Raw genomic sequence first — 21,466 nt, 5'->3', positions numbered from 1 at the left:
TGCACTGGGAATTGGGCATTCCAAATTGGGTGAAAAAGGGGAAAAATCCCCCCCAAAAATATATATATACAAAAAGCTGCAAGTAAGATTCAGGCAGCTGTTATGGCTCATTTAGACTCCTTGTGCCCTGAAAGGAAGAGTGAATATAACTGCAAGGAGAGAGTTGTAGCTAGATGTGACAGGCGCACCTACAAGTAGGGAGCGAAAAAGAAAAAGGAAGAGGAGGAGAAATGCAGCCAGACCACTGGTAAGAAATGAATGTAAGCCAGCTTCCTGGCTAGATGGTGTTTGTTCGTTGTCATGCATTAAATTGCAAAAATTGTTTTGCAGTTATGTCCCGTTGTATATAGTTATTTTGTGTTAATTTGTATAGTTATTTATTTTTACATTTATTGTTAATGTTTTGTTAATGTTAATTGTTTGTGTTTTGTGTAGTTATTATATTCAAATTTGTTAAAGAGTGTATTGTTGTGTCATTTTTGGGTGGGCCTGGACGGTGGTGGTGGTGGAAGGGTGGTATGGGTTGGGGCGGTGGGGTCAGTTAGTTGTGCTGTGGGGCCTCCAAGTAGGATTTTGTTTAGGGCACCCATGTGTTCAGAAACGGCCCTGCCAACAGTTTATGTACATGCATCACTGGTGATTTATGTCAAATTTGACAAATAAGTCAAATAAATTCCCACCACAGTGTCATTTCCAGCCATTTCTGTATTGTGTTTAATAGAATTCTGTGAAGGAAATGACGCTGATGGAAATATTATTATTATTATTATTATTATTATTATTTTACATTTTTGAAATAAAAAAGCCGATTCCTTTGTTTTGCTGAGGAACATTTTTAAATAAAACTATTTGTCTCCTAAATACACATAATTAATATTTTAACACTTTTTGCACAATTTGGCAAAATAACAGCTTGATTGGAAATGATGCCCAATAGAAATATTCAGCACACAAGTGATATTTTCCTTGAATTTTCTGTTTTCTTCAAACATCACTTGTCTCATATTATATTTCGAGCTCCTTAATGACACTTTTATCGACTTGGTTTACAAGTACACTAACTTTTGAAAAAACTTTATAAGGGGCAAAATCGTTTGGTATGGTGGAAATGATACCACAACTGTGGGACATTACAGAAATAATTTTCACACAATAAATATTGAAATTGTTTATTGCACTCACTTTGTTTGATTTTATGGTTTTAAACAATTTATATTTTAATAATAGATAGTCTGTGTCTTGGACAAGGCTAAAACAACACAATCTATACATAAAAGGCATTTGAAAAGGACCCAAAATAAATGAAGACTTGGTAAAAAAAATTCTAATTCAGTTTTAAAAAAAACTTTCATATTACAAAAAAGGTGAAAAAAAGGTGAAATTTGTTTGTTTTTATAATAAATAAATATATAAATATAGAAATAAATAAACCCATGGTACATGAAAGTGGCAGAAGTTGAAGCACCCATATAAAGCATATTCCTTAAAGGAAATGTAGCTTTTTTAGGACCATTATTATTATTATTCATTGTCGAATTATTTTAATGCCAGTTAAGAACATTTTCACTCCAAACTGTCATTGCTGTAATGTGTAAAGAAATTTTACTTTTAAGGGGTTTTTCATTCTTTGTTTTTGTAATTCCCTTTATTCTCAATAGTGATTCTCATTTATTTAATATTTTACAGTTTTTTTCCATTGCCCCCAGATTGTCAGTACTGTAATGTGAAAAAATAAATAAAATAAAAATCATTCTCTTTACCATAATAAGAGTATTAAAAATCATGCACACAATGCATTTTTTAAATTAAATTCAGTAGAAATTAAAGTTAGTACAAGTACTTAAAACCATACTTTACAAATGTAGTTTACAATTTAATTATTCATTAATTTAGTAATGAGATTGAGATTTCTTTCACATTGTAGTAGGCTACTGACAATTGTCATTAAAATAGTCACAACGCCAAAAAAAAAAAAAAAAAAAAAAAAAAAACCCAAGGCTTCATTTTCATTCATCACAAATTCTTATTTTCTTCTATTAATTTTGGAATAAAATATGACCCAGATGTTTCTTTATTCAGCACATTTTAAAGAGTTTTGACAAGGATTGTTCTTGGTATAAATGAAGTTCCTTCCTCATACCAAGTATCTCCAAAATGGGTGATAGGAAGTGGACTGCATCAATCGCCCATCAATTGTCCACAGAAACAAATTCCTGTCTCAGTGAAACCAGAACATTGAGTTGACCAGTGTCAAAGAACCCTCTCAGCTCTGCTCCCACTCACCCCCAACACCATGTTCCTATCAATATTCATATGTCTCACAGCTGTAGGGACGTTTGTGACTGAACAAACATCCAGTTCTCCTATAATATGCACACTGGAATCTAACGCCCCTCACTAGATTAAACTGTACAGTGGCTTCCTTTATGATGGGCAGTTTGTAGACATTGAAGTCTTTGTTTTCAGCACATAGAGATGTTCGGTTTTGCAGCATCGTGGCTTGCAACAATCATATTTTATTCAACAGTCCTCTGACCCAGCCGGAGTGAAGTCACACAGTTTCTGAATAGTTTTTCCATGAGACAATGGAAGAACAGCAAGGACAATATCAGACATGATTTTGGGATCAACAATTGATGAAAATGAATTCGGTTCATAATAGTAGCAGGTTGAGTTGTGTCAAGCTACAGTTTCATCAGAATCTATTTATTAGGCAAGTTACGAGCATTTAAGAGGATGTTGCTCCCAAGGTCAAAATAAACTTACCATATATGCAAATATATGTGCAGTATAGAGTTACAGAAAGTACAAATGGCAGCAATGTAACAAATGCTGAATATCTAAATAATTTTTGCATATTATAGAACAGAATAAAATGAAAATACACAGAACTAAAACTTCAACTATTCTAATATCCATACTGTATTAACCGTGACATACAGAGGCCTAAATGCCATTGCTTAAGATAATATAAAACCATAATCAGCGACAAGAGCAGTTCAGTATTTCAGATGTTGCATTTTTCCCTCTAACATTACATTTTTACTCCACTGATGGTTAGGTTTAGGGTTTGGGTTGGGGGGTTCTGTTTATAAAACATACATTCCTCTTCACCCTTTTACAGCCTGAACAGCTGAAAACAACTCACTTTACAACTCACTTTTGGCGCCCCTCTGTGGACATTACAAAAGGAAAATGGAGCTCACACGTGCCTATACGCCCAACAACAGTTACTGCTTTGGCCACTAGGGGCAGTATTTTACATTTTGGTAAGCAAAACCGATTTTAGAATAAAAAAAAGTCAACCTACTGTTTCCGATTTCACTGTACACCACACAGACAATGGATTGAGTTTATTAATCTGCTAAAGCTGTTTGAAGAATATATATTAACCAACCTCTCCCTCTGGATGTATGTGAGTATGCTGAGTGAGAAATCACTCCTATCCACAACTCACTTCATACTGTCCACTTTCTCAGAAACCTGCAGCATCTTCACATACTTTGGGCATGTCCAGCAGGAAGAGGAATAACAACAGCAGACAAGTCAAAAATGTCTCAGAATAGGACTTCCTGTTTAAGGTTCATGGGCAATTAGCACTTTTACTTAAGCTGCCAGAGTTTCTCATATTAAACACAACATGTTTGATGTATTTGGTAGCTTGGCAACTTAAGGTAAAGGTGAAAGTCAGCACACTTCAATTTTGCATTTGATAATGCAGCTGAGTAGTAACTGTTTTTTTTGGCAACCTGTTATCAAACACACGCATTCACTCCCTGTTTGCTTGCGTCAAAAACCCTTGTGACGGTGTTTCACTCTCTGATAGCAGGAGAATCTGAAGTGGACTGAAAGGTACAGACAAAACACAAGGCTTGGTGGCTAGATAAACAGACATGCAAGTTCAATGGACTGGATGTTAAGATCTCTCTCTTTATAGTATTTAAATGACTTAATATGAATGCCTTTAACAAACCAGATTGTTTAAATGCTCTCATATAAAGCAAGGTTTCAATGTGATAGACCAAAAAGGCTGAAATATCGGCTAAGCTGATACATTTTGAGATTGCCCTGATAGCACACTTACATCATCCAGACGTTTATTTGATGAGCGTGCTTACATCTGGTAGATGTATTTTTTGAGTAGTTTGCTCACCTGCAATACGTCTATAAGACGATTCTTCTTGGAAGTCAATAAGACATTATGATTTAGAATGTTTGAAAATCGGATCTTTTTAAGATGTTTAGCAGATGTTAATTAGAATGTGATGCTTTCCAGATGAAACGCTCTTAAACAGACATCTCGGAGACGAACGTGTGCAATCTGGGTGGCTGATAGCTGTGCCAGCTCGGCCAATAAGCAGGATTGGTAGTTCCCTTTTGTGTCAATTTCAAAATCTAATGATGCCATCTATTTTGTGAAGTGCACCAGTCCCTCCTGCAGCAAAGCACCCCCACAACATGATGCGGCCACCCCATGCTTCATGGTTGGGATGGTGTTGTTCAGCTTGCAAGCCTCACCCTTTTTCCTCCAAACATAACAATGGTCATTATGGTCAAACAGTTAATTTTTTGTTTCATTAGACCAGAGGATATTTCTCCAAGATCTTTGTACCCATGTGCACTTGCAAACTGTAGTCTGGCTTTTTTATGGTGGTTTTGGAGCAGTGGTTTCTTCCTTGCTGAGCAGCCTTTCAGGTCATGTCGATATAGGACTGACTTACTTAGGTTTTACTGTGGATATAGATACTTGTCTACCTGTTTCCTCCAGCATCTTCACAAGGTCCTTTGCTGTTGTTCTGGGATTGATTTTCACTTTTCGCACCAAACTACTCTGATCTTTAGAAGACAGAATGCGTCTCCTCCCTGAGCGGTATAATAGCTGCGTGGTCCCATGGTGTATACTTGCGTACTGTTGTTTATATAGATGAACGTGTTACCTTCAGGCATTTGGAAATTACTCCCAAGGATGAACCTTGGTCTTGGCTGATTTCTTTTGATTTTCCCATGATGTCAAGCAAAGAGGCACTGAGTTTGAAGGTAGGCCTTAAAATACATCCACAGGTACACTTCCAATTCAGTACACCTCCTATCAGAAGCTAATTGGCTAATTGTCTAAAGGCTTGACATAATTTGTCTAAAAACCTGACATAATCTGCTTAAAAGGCACAGTTAACTTAGTGAATGTAAACTTCTGACCCACTGGAATTGTGATATAGTCAATTAAAAGTAAAACAATCTGCCTGTAAACAGTTGTTGGAAAAATTACTTGTGTCATGCACAAAGTAAATATCATAAACGACTTGCCAAAACAATAGTTTGCTAATATTAAATCTGTGGAGTGGTTAAAAAATTAGTTTTAATGACTTCAACCTAAGTGTATGCAAACTTCTGACTTCAACTGTAGTTCTGAAGGTGGGTTAATGGAGGGACATGTCATCCCTAATGTTAACATGAACTAGTTCAATGGCAGGTTCCATTGTGACAACTTACTCCATATAGTGTGACAACATGCCCTGCTATAGGGGCAAAATGTGTTCAATTAACTTTTTTTTTTCTTGGCAAAAACTGTGAAAATCTTCATATCTTTTTTTTGTAGCCTAGATTTCAAGTTATGTGGTTATGCAGAAATTGACTTGCACTAATAAACTTACCCTGCGAGATTTATCAGTATTAGATCAGATATTAGCATAAGGCACTGAAAACCCAATATCACTCCACCAGTGTTTCAAACACTTTAAAAAAAAGTAAGCTTTAAAGCACTGACTTTCTTAAGTGTATTGTGAGTGACAGCAAGCAACTTATCCAGTAATTTCTAAATGAAATCCTCACTCAAGTTTCTCATTTAATAGGACATTTATTTTCATGTCAGCAAAAACATAGTGTGTAACACAGCTACACCTGAAAAGCAAAAAAACTAATTCAATGCTGTCGGCACAGTAATCTGTTTAAAATCGTGGCAAACTTGCAATATCACCAAATAAAGAAACATTCTATGTGTTGTAAAGTTTACAATATGCATATGACATATAAATGTATAGGCCATATTCAAATGTAGGACAAATGACCAAAATTTTTCCTTCTGTAAAAAATACATCTATCTGTGAGTTAACATACATGTTTGGAGGAAGAAGAAAAAAAAAAGTATAAAGAGATTGTAAATGCTTTTTATTACAACAAAACATAAAAAAGCAGTATTAGAATTGCACCAACTCCAAATGTATATAACCTTTGTTATAACAAAAGGAGTTCAAAAAGCACATAGGGTAAATGTTCTGTCAAATTCATCCGTTAGAGAATTTTCTGACAAACAAGCTCTCTATACAAAATGTACATGATCAAATATAAATTTGGCAATCAGTTGTAAAAAAAAAAAAAAAAGTTTTATATAATATATATCTATGTATACATTACTTTTTGTTATCATAACCTTGCCCTCCATCCCAAACCATAATTACAGAAATGGAGGTTTAAAAATTCTCAGCAAGACGCTCTGTATCGCATAACAGATCATAAATTCTGGTCCTAATTGATAAGAAAGGACTCCAGCATTGATTCAGTACAGAAATTACTTAACTACAGCTAGTTTAGCCAGCTAATTATTTTTATTTTTATTTTTATTTTTTTTAAAGCAGGTTTACATGTAAAACCACAGTTTAAGTCCATTGTCTATGTGGATGTCACAAAAGGCAGCCATTTTTGTTTATTTCTTTCCATTTGTTAAAACCATCAAGAGCATTCCCTCATCTCACAGTTCTTTATCTCTGTCCTCTCCACAGTAGTGCTTTAATAAAGCATATTCACATTGTTTATGAATGCTCTGTCCCATATATGGTTGTCTACCAGCATTGTGTACTGTTCTGTTTAAAGGCAGGCTTGCTGCACCTGTGTCAGAAGATCCCCGAAGCGATCGAACAGGCCCTCTACCCACACCCTGTTCCCCATGCAGGTCTGGACCGTCTGCTCCTGACCCAAGTCTTTACCCCGTGACTTCAACAACTCAATCTGAGACATGGGAGAGAACCGCAAAGGAGAAACATTCTTTCATAAATCTTTATCCAGTTTATACACTATATTTGTAAATTGTACTGTAAATGCAAACTACAATTTTGCATTGTATACACATGCAAAAGTCACTGACATGTGGGTTATTGCCACGGCATTGCTAAGTGGTTGCTAAGAGGTTCTGACTGTGTTTTTTAGGGTGTTGATAGGGTGTTCTGGGTGGTTACTAGGACGTTCTAAGTGGTTTCTTACTGGCCCAAGTCAAAAGAGTCCACTCCAAGTCCCTATGGTATTCTGGCCCCAAGATATGGCTTCGGGTTTCAGGAATTTAATGATTCCGGTTCTGATTCCTCTCAACGATTCCTGTTCCTTAAAGGAATATTCCGAGTTCAATATAAGTTAAGCACAACCGACAGGATTTGTGGGATAATATTGTTACTATAAAAATAATTTTGACTTTCTTCACCAGAACACATTTGAAGAAAAATAGAAAAACATCTCAGCTCAGTTAGTCCTTAAAATGCAAATTCTCTTTTGAAGCTCCAAAAATCAGACAGTCAGCATAAACGTCATCATACGACAGCAGCTGTTAAATTAATGTCTGCTAAAGTGACACGATCGCTTTTGGTATGAAAAAGATTAATATTTAATACTTTTTTTAAACTCTACATCATCTTTTCCGGTCAGCAGTGGTATGCGCGTGTGACGTAATCACGTTGGTATGTGAGACACGTGAGAACTGACGCAAGTGTGTCACAGCCAGAAGAGCAGCGCTGTTTACAAGTGAGTAGGAGGAACGCTGTACAGTAGCTTTGTTGGTTTTGGTTTAGATCTGTATTTGTATCTGTTTGTTTACTCACAATGGTGTGTTTGTGTGCATATCCTGGATATCTCAACTGAGTGGAGAACGTGAGATTACATCTGTATCATGGTAATGCGAATATGTCACGAGAGACCACGTGATCTCCACCCTCTCGTGAGTTGTGAGGCTTACCGGAAGCATTGGATTCTAGTTAAAAAGTACTTAAATATTAATATTTTTCACATCAAAAGCGACTGTGTTGCTTTAGAAGACATTAAATTAACAGCTGTTCTCGTACTGATGACGTTTATGCTGACTGTCTTTTGATTTTTGGAGCTTCAAAAGAGAAATCACTATCCAATTGCATTTTAAGGAACTACTGAGCTGAGATATTTTTCTATTTTTCTTCAAATGTGTTCTGGTGAAGAAAGAAAGTGATACACACCTGGGATATCATGAAGTGTGAGTAAATAATGAGAGAATTTTCATTTTTGGGTGAACTATCCCTTTAACTTGTACTGAACATGGAATATGGCTTTAACGGTTCAGTTAACGATTCTTTTAGTTGGATTTACAGGAAACAGCGGCCTATTGCCAAATAAAGAGATCATTTCAGATTTTGACATAGCAGATATTACAAACCAGACATAAATTTAATACAATTCTTGTAAAAGGTGTTCAAAGAGACTTTTTAGAGGCATTAATTCAATCTAATAATTGATCCTAAATATAAATTAAAAAAAGTTTAAACTGATTAAACCAAAACTCATTTGTATATTTAACTACACATTGACAGTAACTGCACTGCCTGATTGAAATCTCACAAGTCTCAAGTATAAAACAGTATAAATTCTGATTTCATTTCGAGTTGGACATGATGAAATTCATTACTTTCGCATCAGTAAGATTAAATCAGTAACTATTCCGACTGATGTTTTAGTGTTTTTGATTCACTAAAAAGAGTTGGTTCATAACGGTTATTTGTTCAGGAATCACACTACACTGGTTACACTGTCTGTTTTTGATTCACTAAAAAGAACCGGCTCATTAGAGTCATTCGTTTGGGTATTGGACGCCACTGGTGGTGCTGTATGTTGCATGTTGTAGATTCAGTAGCGGCAGGAAACGCTGCAAGAAACACTGTCAAGAGTATTTTAGTGCGGTTTTCCATCTGCATTGGTGGAAAAATACACACAGCAACAGTAAACGGAACTGCAAGTCATGAAAATCATGTGGTTCCAGTTTATTAAAAAAAACTGAACTGGTTCTGAACCTCTTTCTTGTCTACTAGGTGAAAATCATGACTTTGACTGCTCTGAGTGTGAGGTGGAGTAGTTTACCACAGTAGAAAAATAAGGTACAACACACGTCAGCGCTGATTGTGATACAAACAAAACTAGTCAAAACTACATTCTTTCAAAGAGTCCAAGATCTTGGCAACAAGGACCTCTAGATAGTTTATCCTTCCACACACACAGCTGTCTCACCTCCTCCATACACATCAGGTATGTGTGGTACTTGTAGTGTTGTAGAGAGTGATAAAGGGAAAACCACTTTGTTTTCTGCTGATCCACTGTGTATTCCTAATTGAGAAGGACACAGAGAAATATAAAGACAGATAGAGAGAAATTTAGTTGCATCTCAAGTGGGGTTAAAAAGCAGTATGGCATACCTCCTAGTGGTCAACATTTTAAAATGCAAACCAGCTGTTAAAGGGATAGTTCACCCCCTCATGTTAACTTACTTGTTCTCGAGGAACCTAAAAGGAGATGTTAGGCAGAAAGTTAACCTACTGAAAGATGAAATGTGAAGTTTAGCACTACTACTAGATCTGGAATACTAACCAATGGAAGTTTGCTGGAGGATTTCGAGGGCTTCATGGTTTTCCTGTTGTATGCCCTCCCACTTAACCTCACTTTAAAGACGGGGGTCTCGCAGTCTTTTTTCAGCTCGTTGACCACGGACAGCTCAGGAAAGTTGTCTAATGCATTCTGCCGAGCAAAGTAGAGAAACATTGTACCACTGTAACGAATCACTACTAACCAACAAGAGACTTCATTGTTTCTGAGTGTAATATGTCCTGAAACCAAATGCAAACATATCAGCAACTATATTTACATGCACTGATTTTCATCATTCCGGATCAATTCAATACGACTGCAGATGTGCATCACAAGTAATCTGAAAAAAATGTTTGTGGATACGAAGAGCGGTATTTGCTGTCTTGTTACCGTGACAGTTTTTCTCACGGTAATCAGATAGAAATTTTATTTAAGGCCCTGGCACACTCCCGACGAAGTTCTTCTTTGTTCTTCGCTCAGAGCTAAAAAGAAGTTTGAAACAGCTGAGCAATGACAAACTGTTTGCGAACATTCAGACACCAGCCACACCATTGGAAGAGGTGTTTAGAGGAACATTTAAATATGAGGATGCACAAGACTACATGTAAAACATCAGCTATGACATTAAAATGTGTTTTCAATGACTCCATGCTTCATTCTATGAGAAGAATTCACACAAGATCAGTAAAAGAAGCTGTTATAACCACTCGATGATGATTTAAAGTCAAATATTCAGGTATGCAGTAGATAATATGTAATTTGTAATGTTTGCCTTGTGCATTCATGACACTAATGCACTAACACGCTATACGTGGCCATAATATGCACTGATTATACTCTGATTTTGTCATTTATTATGAGTGTTAATGGGTAGAATACAGACAAAAGAATGATGATAGGCATATCTTAATTTCTGTGAAAGGCTTTCAGCAGCAGAAGGCACATGAGTGAAGCAGCATATCAAACAAAAGAGTGAATGGGCACTTAAGAGAATCTGAGTAGATCTGATTCATTTTTAGACTACCGGTAATTAAACAACATAAAAAAATTTTTTTTTAAAAATGGCATGACATGTTCTTGGAAAATGTCTACGTGAGAATCGTACAGATTTAGTCCAATCTGCACCAGCTCGAACCTAAACAATTGTAATAGAGTGATTTAGGGTGTTTTTAGACCTGTGGCTTGCTTGATTTGTTCCGAAACAGGGCTAAGATCGTTACAACGTTGCAGTTTCTTCATGGTTCAGTTTGCTTTTACAAGGTTACATTTTACAACGGATAAAAATTGTAAAATTTCCATTTTGGTTATTTTTATCCGTCATTAGTTGCTTTTGCATTATTTCTGCATTGAAAAGTACCTGCAGGGTCACAGAGTTCTCTATCCCTCCCACGCCCACACACTTGCAGACACACGCACACAGAAAGAGTGAAGCCACATTTTTTATTTTCTCCCCAATTTGGAATGCCCAATTCCCAATGCGCTCTTATGTCCTCGTGGTGGCGTAATGACTCACCTCAATCCGGGTGGCGGAGAACGAATCTCAGTTGCCTCCGCGTCTGAGACCGTCAACCCGTGCATCTTATCACGTGGCTTGTTGAGCGCGTTACCGCAGAGACATAGCGTGTTTGGAGGCTTTACGCTATTCTCCGCGGCATCCACGCACAACTCGCCATGCGCCCCACCGAGAGCGAGAACCACATTATAGCGACCATGGGGAGGTTACCCCATGTGACTCTCCCCTCCCTAACAACCGGGACAATTTGGTTGCTTAGGAGATCTGGCTGGAGTCACTCAGCATGTCCTGGATTCGAACTCGCGACTCCAGGGGTGGTAGTCAGCGTCTTTACTCACGGAGCTACCTAGGCCCCCCCGGAGCCATGTTTTTATCTGTCAAAAATTCTGACGTCGCCCTCTGCCACTATCCAAAAGAGAGAAGCGATTGTGAAGATAGACCTATATCTAATATAGTCACCAAAAGTATATATTAGATTAGATTCAACTTTATTGTCAGAGTACAGGTACAGAGCCAATGAAATGCAGTTAGCATCTAACCAGAAGTGCAAATAGCAATGTGAGTATATATACAGTGCATCCGGAAAGTATTCAGAGCGCTTCACTTTCTCCACATTTTGTTGTTACAGCCTTATTCCAAAACTGATTAAATTCATTATTTTCCTCAAAATTCTACAAACAATACCCCATAATGACAATGTGAAAGAAGTTTGTTTGAAATCTTTGCAAATTTATTAAAAATAAAAAACGGAAAAAAAAAAAAATCACATGTACAGTGGTGTGAAAAAGTGTTTGCCCCCTTCCTGATTTCTTATTTTTTTGCATGTTTGTCACACTTAAATGTTTCAGATCATCAAACAAGTTTAAATATTAGTCAAAGATAACACAAGTAAACACAAAATGCAGTTTTTAAATGAAGGTTGTTATTATTAAGGGAAAACAAAATCCAAACCTATATGGCCCTGTGTGAAAAAGTGATTGCCCCCTAAACCTAATAACTGGTTGGGCTACCCTTAGCAGCAACAACTGCAATCAAGCGTTTGCGATAACTTGCAATGAGTCTTTTACAGCACTGTGGAGGAATTTTGGCCCACTCATCTTTGCAGAATTGTTGTAATTCAGCCACATTGGAGGGTTTTCGAGCATGAAGTGCCTTTTTAAGGTCATGCCACAGCATCTCAATAGGATTCAGGTCAGGACTTTGACTAGGCCACTCCAAAGTCTTCATTTTGTTTTTCTTCAGCCATTCAGAGGTGGACTTGCTGGTATGTTTTGGATCATTGTCCTGCTGCAGAACCCAAGTTCGCTTCAGCTTGAGGTCACGAACAGATGGCCGGACATTCTCCTTCAGGATTTTTTGGTAGACAGCAGAATTCATGGTTCCATTTATCACAGCAAGTCTTCCAGGTCCTGAAGCAGCAAAACAGCCCCAGACCATCATACTACCACCACCATATTTTACTGTTGGTATGATGTTCTTTTTCTGAAATGCGGTGTTACTTTTAAGCCAGATGTAATGGGACGCACACCTTCCAAAAAGTTCAACTTTTGTCTCGTCAGTCCACAGAGTATTTTCCCAAAAGTCTTGGGGATCATCAAGATGTTTTCTGGCAAAAATGAGACGAGCCTTAATGTTCTTTTTGCTCAGCAGTGGTTTTCGTCTTGGAACTCTGCCATGCAGGCCATTTTTGCCCAGTCTCTTTCTTATGGTGGAGTCATGAACACTGACCTTAACTGAGGCAAGTGAGGCCTGCAGTTCTTTGGATGTTGTTGTGGGGTCTTTTGTGGCCTCTTGGATGAGTTGTCGCTGCGCTCTTGGGGTAATTTTGGTCAGCCGGCCACTCCTGGGAAGGTTCACCACTGTTCTATGTTTTCGCCATTTGTGGATAATGGCTCTCACTGTGGTTCTCTGGAGTCCCAAAGCTTTAGAAATGGCTTTATAACCTTTTCCAGACTGATAGATCTCAATTACTTTCTTTCTCATTTGTTCCTGAATTTCTTTGGATCTCGGCATGATGTCTAGCTTTTGAAGATCTTTTGGTCTACTTCACTTTGTCAGGCAGGTCCTATTTAAGTGGTTTCTTGATTGAGAACAGATGTGGCAGTAATCAGGCCTGGGTGTGGCTAGAGAAATTGAACTCAGGTGTGATAAACCACAGTTATGTTTTAACAGGTGGGGCAAACACTTTTTCACACAGGGCCATGTAGGTTTGGATTTTGTTTTCCCTTAATAATAACAACCTTCATTTAAAAACTGCATTTTGTGTTTACTTGTGTTATCTTTGACTAATATTTAAACTTGTCTGATGATCTGAACCATTTAAGTGTGACAAACATGCAAAAAAATAAGAAATCAGGAAGGGGGCAAACACTTTTTCACACCACTGTACATAAGTATTCACAGCCTTTGCCATGACACTCAAAATTGAGCTCAGGTCTATATAAGGTCCCACAGTTAACAGTGCATGTCAGAGCACAAAACAAGCCATGAAGTCCAAGGAATTGTCTGTAGACCTCCGAGACAGGATTGTATCGAGGCACAGATCTGGGGAAGGGTACAGAAAAAATTCTGCAGCATTGAAGGTCCCAATGAGCACAATGGCCCCCATCATCCGTAAATGGAAGAAGTTTGGAACCACCAGGACACTTCCTAGAGCTGGCCACCTGGCCAAACTGAGCGATTGGGGGAGAAGGGCCTTAGTCTGGGAGGTGACCAAGAACCCAATGGTCACTCTGACAGAGCTCCAGCGTTTCTCTGTGGAGAGAGGAGAACCTTTCAGAAGAACAACCATCTCTGCAGCACTCCACCTATCAGGCCTGTATGGTAGAGTGGCCAGACGAAAGCCACTCCTCAGTAAAAGGCACATGACAGCCCGCCTGGTGTTTGCCAAAATGCACCTGAAGGACTCTCAGACCATGAGAAACAAAGATTGAACTCTTTGGCCTGAATGGCAAGCATCATGTCTGGAGGAAACCAGGCACCGCTCATCACCTGGGCAATACCATCCCTACAGTGAAACATGGTGGTGGCAGCATCATGCTGTGGGGATGTTTTTCAGCGGCAGGAACTGGGAGACTAGTCAGGATCGAGGGTAAGATGAATGCAGCAATGTACAGAGACATCCTTGATGAAAACCTGCACCAGAGCGCTCTGGACCTCAGACTGGGGCGAAGGTTCATCTTCCACCAGGACAATGACCCTAGGCACACAGCCAAGATAACAAAGGAGTGGCTACGGGACAACTCTGTGAATGTCCTTGAGTGGCCCAGCCAGAGCCCAGACTTGAACCTGATTGAACATCTCTGGAGAGATCTGAAAATGGCTGTGCACCGACGCTCCCCATCCAACCTGATGGAGCCCAAAAATAGGTGTGCCAAGCTTGTAGCATCATACTCAAAAAGACTTGAGGCTGTAATTGGTGCCAAAGGTGCTTCAACAAAGTGTTGAGCAAAGGCTGTGAATACTTATGTACATGTGATTTTTTTTTTGTTTTTTATTTTTATTAAATTTGCAAAGATTTCAAACAAACTTCTTTCACATTGTCATTATGGGGTATTATTTTGAGGAAAATAATGAATTTAATCCATTTTGGAATAAGGCTGTAACATAACAAAATGTGGAAAAAGTGAAGCGCTGTGATTACTTTCTGGATGCACTGTATATATAGTATATACAATAAAGATTTTTATGGAGTGCAAAGTTATGAGGTAGAGAAGCAGAGACCAGCTCAATGCAAATGTCTATGAATACAGTACAAAGGTGCAAATGAAGAAGTATAAACACTGAAGGTGCATTGTACAGAATGAGGTATAAATATGTAAATATATATATATGGCCGGTGACCATAACAGTGCAAGTGGCATCAAGAGGTAGAAATTATGTGCAAAGAAATGTGCAAGGGAATGTGCAAAAAAATATGTAGTCTGAGTGGGATGTAGTGTTCAGCACCTGAGTTTAGAGTTCAGTAGGCTGACAGCTGAGGGAAAGAAACTGTTCCTGAGTCTGCTGGTGCAACAGCGAAGACTCCTATAGCGTCTCCCAGATGGGAGAGGAGTAAACAGACCATGGTTGGGGTGAGAGGTGTCTTTGATAATGCTTCTCACCCTCATTAGGCAGCATCTGTGGTGAATGTCTTTGATGGAGGGTAGCTGAACACCAGTGATGTATTGGGCAGTTTTCACCACCCGCTGGAGGGTCTTCTGGTCTGAGACAGTGCAGTTGCCATACCACACTGTGATGCAGTTTGTTAATATACTTTCAATAGTGCAGCGGTAAAAGTTCAGCAGGATGTGGGGGGACAGATGAGCTTTCCTTAGCATCCTAAGGAAGTAAAGGTGCTGTTGCACCTTTTCGATCAGAGTGGAGGTGTTGTAGGTCCAGGAAAGAGCTTCAGAGATGTGGACACCCAGGAACTTGAAGCTAGTCACACGCTCCACTTCGTCCCCATCAATGCAGATGGGAGTGTATGTGTGGCCCTTCCTAGTCCGCTGGTAGTCCACAATCAGCTCCTTGGTTTTCTGGGTGTTGAGTGTGAGATTGTTGTTGGCACACCACACTGCCAGGTGCTGTACCTCTTCCCTGTAGGCTGTCTCATCATCGCCGCTGATCAGGCCTACCACCGTGGTGTCATCAGCAAACTTGATTATGGAGTTGGAGCCATGCTCAGGTATGCAGTCGTGGGTGAAGAGGGAGTAGAGGATTGGACTCAGCACACAGCCCTGTGGTGCACCAGTGTTCAAAGTGAGGGTGGAGGAGTTGTGATTGCTGATCCTAACAGACTATGGTCTGTTAGTGAGAAAGTCCAAGGTCCAGTTGCAGAGGGAGGGGCTGATACCAAGATCAGTGAGCTTGGAGATCAGCTTAGATGGGATCACAGTATTGAAGGCAGAACTGAAATCAATGAATAGCATCCTGACATATGTGTTGTTTTTGTCCAAATGAGTCAGGGTGGAGTGAAGAGCTGAGGCGATGGTATCCTCAGTTGAACTGTTGGGTTTGTAGGCAAACTGATATGGGTCCAGTGTTTGGGGCAGGCATGTTTTCAGGTGGGAGAGGACCAGCCTCTCAAAACACTTAGCGATGATGGGAGTAAGAGTAATGGGGCGGAAGTCGTTGAGGGCCGCAGCAGCATGTTTTGGTACTGGTACAATGGTGGCTGTTTTGAAGCAGGTGGGGACAATGGCCTGGGTGAAGGAGAGGTTGAAAATGTTGGTGAAGACATCTGCCAGCTGTTCTGCACAGGCCCTGAGCACTCGGCCAGGGATGCCATCAGGGCCAGTAGCTTTATGTGCATTCACTCTGCTAAGGGTGGAGCACACGTCATTGGTGGAAAATGTGAGCGGCAGATCATCAGGTGGGAGTATTTCCACGATCAAAGCGAGCATAAAAGGTGTTCAGTTCGTCTGGGAGGGTGGCATTACTTGTTTGGGGGTCATTGTTCTTAAATTTGTCCACAATCCGCAGTTTGTAATTGTGTTTGGCTGCTTTAATTCCCCTCTTCAGATTGGCCCTGGATAAATTGTAGGCTTCCCGGTTGCCAGCTGTGAAAGCAGCATCACGTGCCTTCAGCAGGAGTCAGACTGCCTTGTTCATCCAGGGTTTCTGATTGGGGTATGTTTTAATTGTTTTATGGGTGGTTACCATGTTGACACAACTGTTGATGTGTTGCAGAACAGAATTTGTGTAGGTATTAATGTCCGTGTGTGAGTCCAGGTTGGCCTGAGAAGCAAACGCATTCCAGTCTGTGTTCTGGAACTCATGCTGTAATGATGAGTCTGCTCCTTCCAGCCACACTTTTACATTCCTCTCTGTGGGTTTCACACGTTTGATGATGGGGATGTATTTGGGGAGTAGGAACAGGGATAAGTGATCAGATTGTCCAACATGGGGGAGGGGGGTGGCTTTGCAGGCATCAGAGATGTTTGTATAAACATGATCAAGAGTGTTGTCTCCTCTTGTAGGGCAAGAAATGTTTTGATAAAATCTGGGGAGTGCTGTCCTCAAACTGGCGTGATTGAAATCCCCAGCAATGATAAAAGCTCCGTCCAGATGTGTCGTTTGTAGTTTACTAACAACAAGAGTGAGTTCCTTCATGGCTAGCTTAGCATTAGCATCCGGGGGTACATATACTGCAGCGATTATGGTAGATGTAAATTCACGGGGCAGGTAAAAGTGTCTGCACTTGATAAAGAGGTACTCAATATCAGCAGAACAGTGGGATTTGGTAATAACAGCATCGGTGCACCAAGTTCTGTTTACATAGATGCAAACACCCCCACCTTTGCTTTTACCTGAGTCCACAGTCGTTCTGTCGGCTCTATAGATATTGCGCCCCTCTAGCTCAATCGCGCTGGTTGGAATGGTGCTATTAAGCCAAGTTTCCGTGAAAACCATAACGTTGCAGTCCAAAAACATTCGCTGAGTAATCCGGAGCCGTAGTTCGTCGATCTTATTTGCCAGAGACCGTATATTAGCGAGGAAGATGCTCGGTAGCGCTGGGCGATGTGGGTTGAGCTTTAAGTTAGCCCACAGGCCGCCCCGCTTACCCAGTCTTTGTTTACACTCGCGGCGCCGGCGATGGGCACTTCCTGTCGGACTGGCTGGCTTACTCGAGTCCGGGGACCGGAGTAAATCTGGAGGTAGCAGATGGAGGTCTAATGTCATATCCACTGCGGTGTTTGTGCAGTGAAGTTTCATGTCCAATAGTGTGTGACGGCTGTATGAAGTTAATGCAAAGTTGTGACGAACAACTGAGCTGAAAATAACTAGGTAAATAATAACTAATTTGCAAAAACTGGAGAGATGCTGAGCCTCTGCGTTGTGCACGCGCCGCCATCTTGCTCTAAATCCACGTTTAGATGATGAGTTACAGTGATGAGCTGACCTACACATTTATTCTCCATCCAGGTGTTCTCGGACAGACTGTTTTAGTGTGGATCCGAGTGTGATTGCCATGTTCATCTATGCCTATACGAACCGAACCAAGGGAGAAAACAGATCAGGTTGTGAAACAAATGCTCCAAACAAGCCAGGTGTGAAAATGCACTTAGGATGTGATTTATGGAGTAACTCTTATCCCATCGAGGCTTGATGAAGAACACGTATGTTCATATGCAGCTTCCAGTGAGTAAAGAAATTACGTTCAACATAAACAGAATGTTGTGGCTCAGCTTTCTGATGTCATTTTAGTGTAGGAAAAAAAGGCAGGAAAAAATGCTTTGTGACAGAATCACTACAGATTAAGATCAGCATTTGTGATGACATGCAGCTGAGTGCGATGGAACGTTCAGATCAGCTTGTCATCTTAGTTCTTCAGTAAAAGCTCATTGGTCACTTGACGAGAATACAAGACCCCACTTCGGCAACAGAAATATTTTTTTCTAACAGTTTTGATGTGCTTTTCTGTTGCTGGAACTATGAACTCAGCAGTTAGTCCCGATGGTCAAGTGATTAACCACGTCCGGTTACGAATCACCGAAACGAACTCAAAAACACCTTTTTAGCCAGATTTTGTTCTAAATAATGCCACACCCATTCAGTCTTCAATTTCATAGGAAGTGAGCAGGGGCCTTTAAACTGAGCTCAGTTAAAATCTTTTTCTGATTCACGTGTTCACATAAAGGAGTTACCTTGACTGCAATATACGGTCTGTTATACTGTATGCGAAATGGAAAACGATGACTCATGGACTCACTTTGAAGATCTGACCCATGCACAGTTTTGGCAGCAGTCTCCGCCTGTTGTCCCTGATCATTCCATCAACCCTCTTCATGTGAGGAAGCAGCAGCTCATCTGCATAAAATCAGACGGGTCAGCTTCCTTATGTGACAATCCTGTTACAGAGCAGACATTTTCATCCTATATTTCTCACCGTTTTCTCTCTCTAGTGCATTCATGACATCTTCGTCCAGGGCTACACTGATCAGCAGTTCTACAAAGCTCTTAAAAGTCTCCTTCATTGTTCTGGTGTTCAGGAAGCGGGCTGCGAACGGAACCGGAGGTGTAAATTCTGAAAATGAGAGATAGGGACAGATGGAATTGGACAAAAGGATGAGAGTGTGACAATAGCAACAAAATCGACCAACAGATCAATTAATAGATGGACAAATACAAATCAGACACTTTCAGTTTAATAAATTAAGAATGGGAGACAAATAAGCCTCAAAATATGAGACAACTAGACTGTATGGCATCTTAACTGAAAAACATTTGCTTATGTGTGATGCTGCATCTACATCAACAGGTGTCAGTATACAGTTTTTAAAAAAGACCTGTCGTACAGTCAGCCAGCCATGATCACAAAATAAACCCTAGCAGGGTGATCTTGGTAGCATTGCAACAGCTGTGCGTAAGTTCTCACGTAAGTTGGGATGTAAAGTTCACACTAAGGGCTTAGTAACTACTAGTTAGTTTGTAACTAAATCAGTGCTTAATTTGGTTGCACCACCTGGTCTTAAGGCAAGACTTAACTAGTAGGTCGTAAGCTCTCCGTAAAGTAATGCGTAGTTGCAGAATATGCCGTTTACCTGTATTGATCCAATAAGTAGCCTTAAATTTGTACAGAGAAGTGTTAAAAAGCCATGAATGTCCGTTTGTTGCTATGGTTGATGCTAAAAACCTTGTTTGCAAATTGTGATTTAGTGCCATTTATGCCACAACTAGGCTAAGCTGTATCTTACTTATAGCTGGTGCAATCGTCCCCAGGACCCCAAAACAGAATATTTGTAATAATTTAACTGAATATTTTAACAAAACATCCTTCATAATAGAGGTAGACCGATATATCAGTTTTGCCGATTAAGTGGTGCCGATAGTTGCTTTTTGGAACTATTGTTTATCGGCAAATATCTATGACAATAGTTTATTTTATTTTTTAGAATGGCTTGCTTCTACTGTATAATAGCGGTAGGGCTGGGTGATATGGTAACAACAATTATATCTCGCTATTTTCAGCCGATTGATGATATTCAATATATATAATTATGTATTTGCTCTGAAATGGCTCAAAAATGATTTTATTTTAAATAAGAGTAACCATCATTTCATCCAAAGAGCCACTGTAGATTAATTTTATTAAAAGACATTGATTAAAAAATCTATTTAAAAATAATAGATGTGTTTCCCCAGTTTTTCACAAAATGAACACAAGGGAGAATTAGATCTAATCATTTTCATTGATGCGCACTTTTATATTTATATTCCATATACAATGATACAAAGTAGGTTTATAGAAAGCATTATTTACCTTCATATATTTTTACAAAAACAAGGTGTACAAAACCTCACTCATTTTTGAAACCCAGTTGAATACTGCATAATGCATAATTATTACTGTGCGACCCAGTCAATTTTATTATTATAATATAATACTGAATTATCATTATTATTTTTAGGATTAGTTTTGTTTTATACACAAGTAATATATTACTGTTACTTGAGCTTTCATTTTGTCACTTGAAGTGCTGTGTATTTGACAATATTCCGCTCGTGAAACTTTGTCATCTCCACCTTTTCTGCTATACTGTGTTTGAGAATTGTGTAATGACTTATAGCGGTTACTAATGTTTGGAATGGTGTGAATGCTTGAACCTGCAATACTTTGATTTTACAATACATATGAACTGCTCTGAGAGCGCTGAAGTATTACTAGCCCCAGGGCATCACTGGTTTATTCTGAAGCACACACAGACCATGTTTATCTGTCTATAATAGCAGCCTTTTGCGGTTTAATAATCACATATGACCGTATCGCCATTTTTATGTTATTTTTATTAATTGTGCAGCCCTAAAGGATCATGAAATTAGTCTACTAGATGTGCTCTTTAAGAAAGTTAATGGCAAAATACAAATTGCATTAAAATCACTGCAATATTCACAATATTGCTTAATTTTATGTCGTCAGCAAAATCATTGCGATTATATAAAATGGCGGCCTCTAGCGGTGAAATAAAAACAATCACCAAGGGATTTGCAGTCACTAAATCTTTCATTGACAATATTCATCCATATTTTTATCCTCACTTCAATGCATATTTGTAATTGTAAAATTTGATAGTCAAGTGTTCTAAGGGCAACTTAGTTATCATATCAACCAAAATCTACTATCGGTCGACCTCTACTTTATACACATGAAAATTCTAGAAGGCTAAAGAACTGACCAAAGAAATGACTGTGTAAGATATCCCACAACCAATTTCTGTGCTTAATTGTTGCAAACTCTGCATATTTGAACACTAAATATCTGTCATCTCCAGCATCTGAAAAATATATCAATATGCTAAGCATGTACAAGCAATCCATGGGAAAATA

General features: G+C 39.2%; 1 protein-coding gene across 1 annotated transcript in view; it reads right to left on the bottom strand.

The window, feature by feature from the left end:
- Positions 1-5,838: 5,838 nt before the first annotated feature.
- The window catches only part of LOC127416945 (glutamine and serine-rich protein 1-like), a 40,510-nt gene continuing 24,882 nt past the window's right edge, over positions 5,839-21,466 (bottom strand). The window contains exons 9-13 of the mRNA XM_051656549.1: positions 19,029-19,166; positions 18,852-18,949; positions 9,649-9,795; positions 9,292-9,387; positions 5,839-7,002 (exon numbers count right to left, since the gene is read on the bottom strand). Of these exons, the coding sequence (XP_051512509.1) occupies positions 6,862-7,002; positions 9,292-9,387; positions 9,649-9,795; positions 18,852-18,949; positions 19,029-19,166 (620 nt within the window). The 3' untranslated portion in view covers positions 5,839-6,861. The remainder of the gene's footprint in view (positions 7,003-9,291; positions 9,388-9,648; positions 9,796-18,851; positions 18,950-19,028; positions 19,167-21,466) is intronic.

The sequence above is a fragment of the Myxocyprinus asiaticus genome, chromosome 26, assembly GCF_019703515.2.
Source record: "Myxocyprinus asiaticus isolate MX2 ecotype Aquarium Trade chromosome 26, UBuf_Myxa_2, whole genome shotgun sequence".
NCBI classification, from domain to species: domain Eukaryota; kingdom Metazoa; phylum Chordata; class Actinopteri; order Cypriniformes; family Catostomidae; genus Myxocyprinus; species Myxocyprinus asiaticus.
The sequence above is the reverse complement of the archived record's forward strand: the minus strand, read 5'-3'. Positions and strand labels throughout refer to the sequence as shown.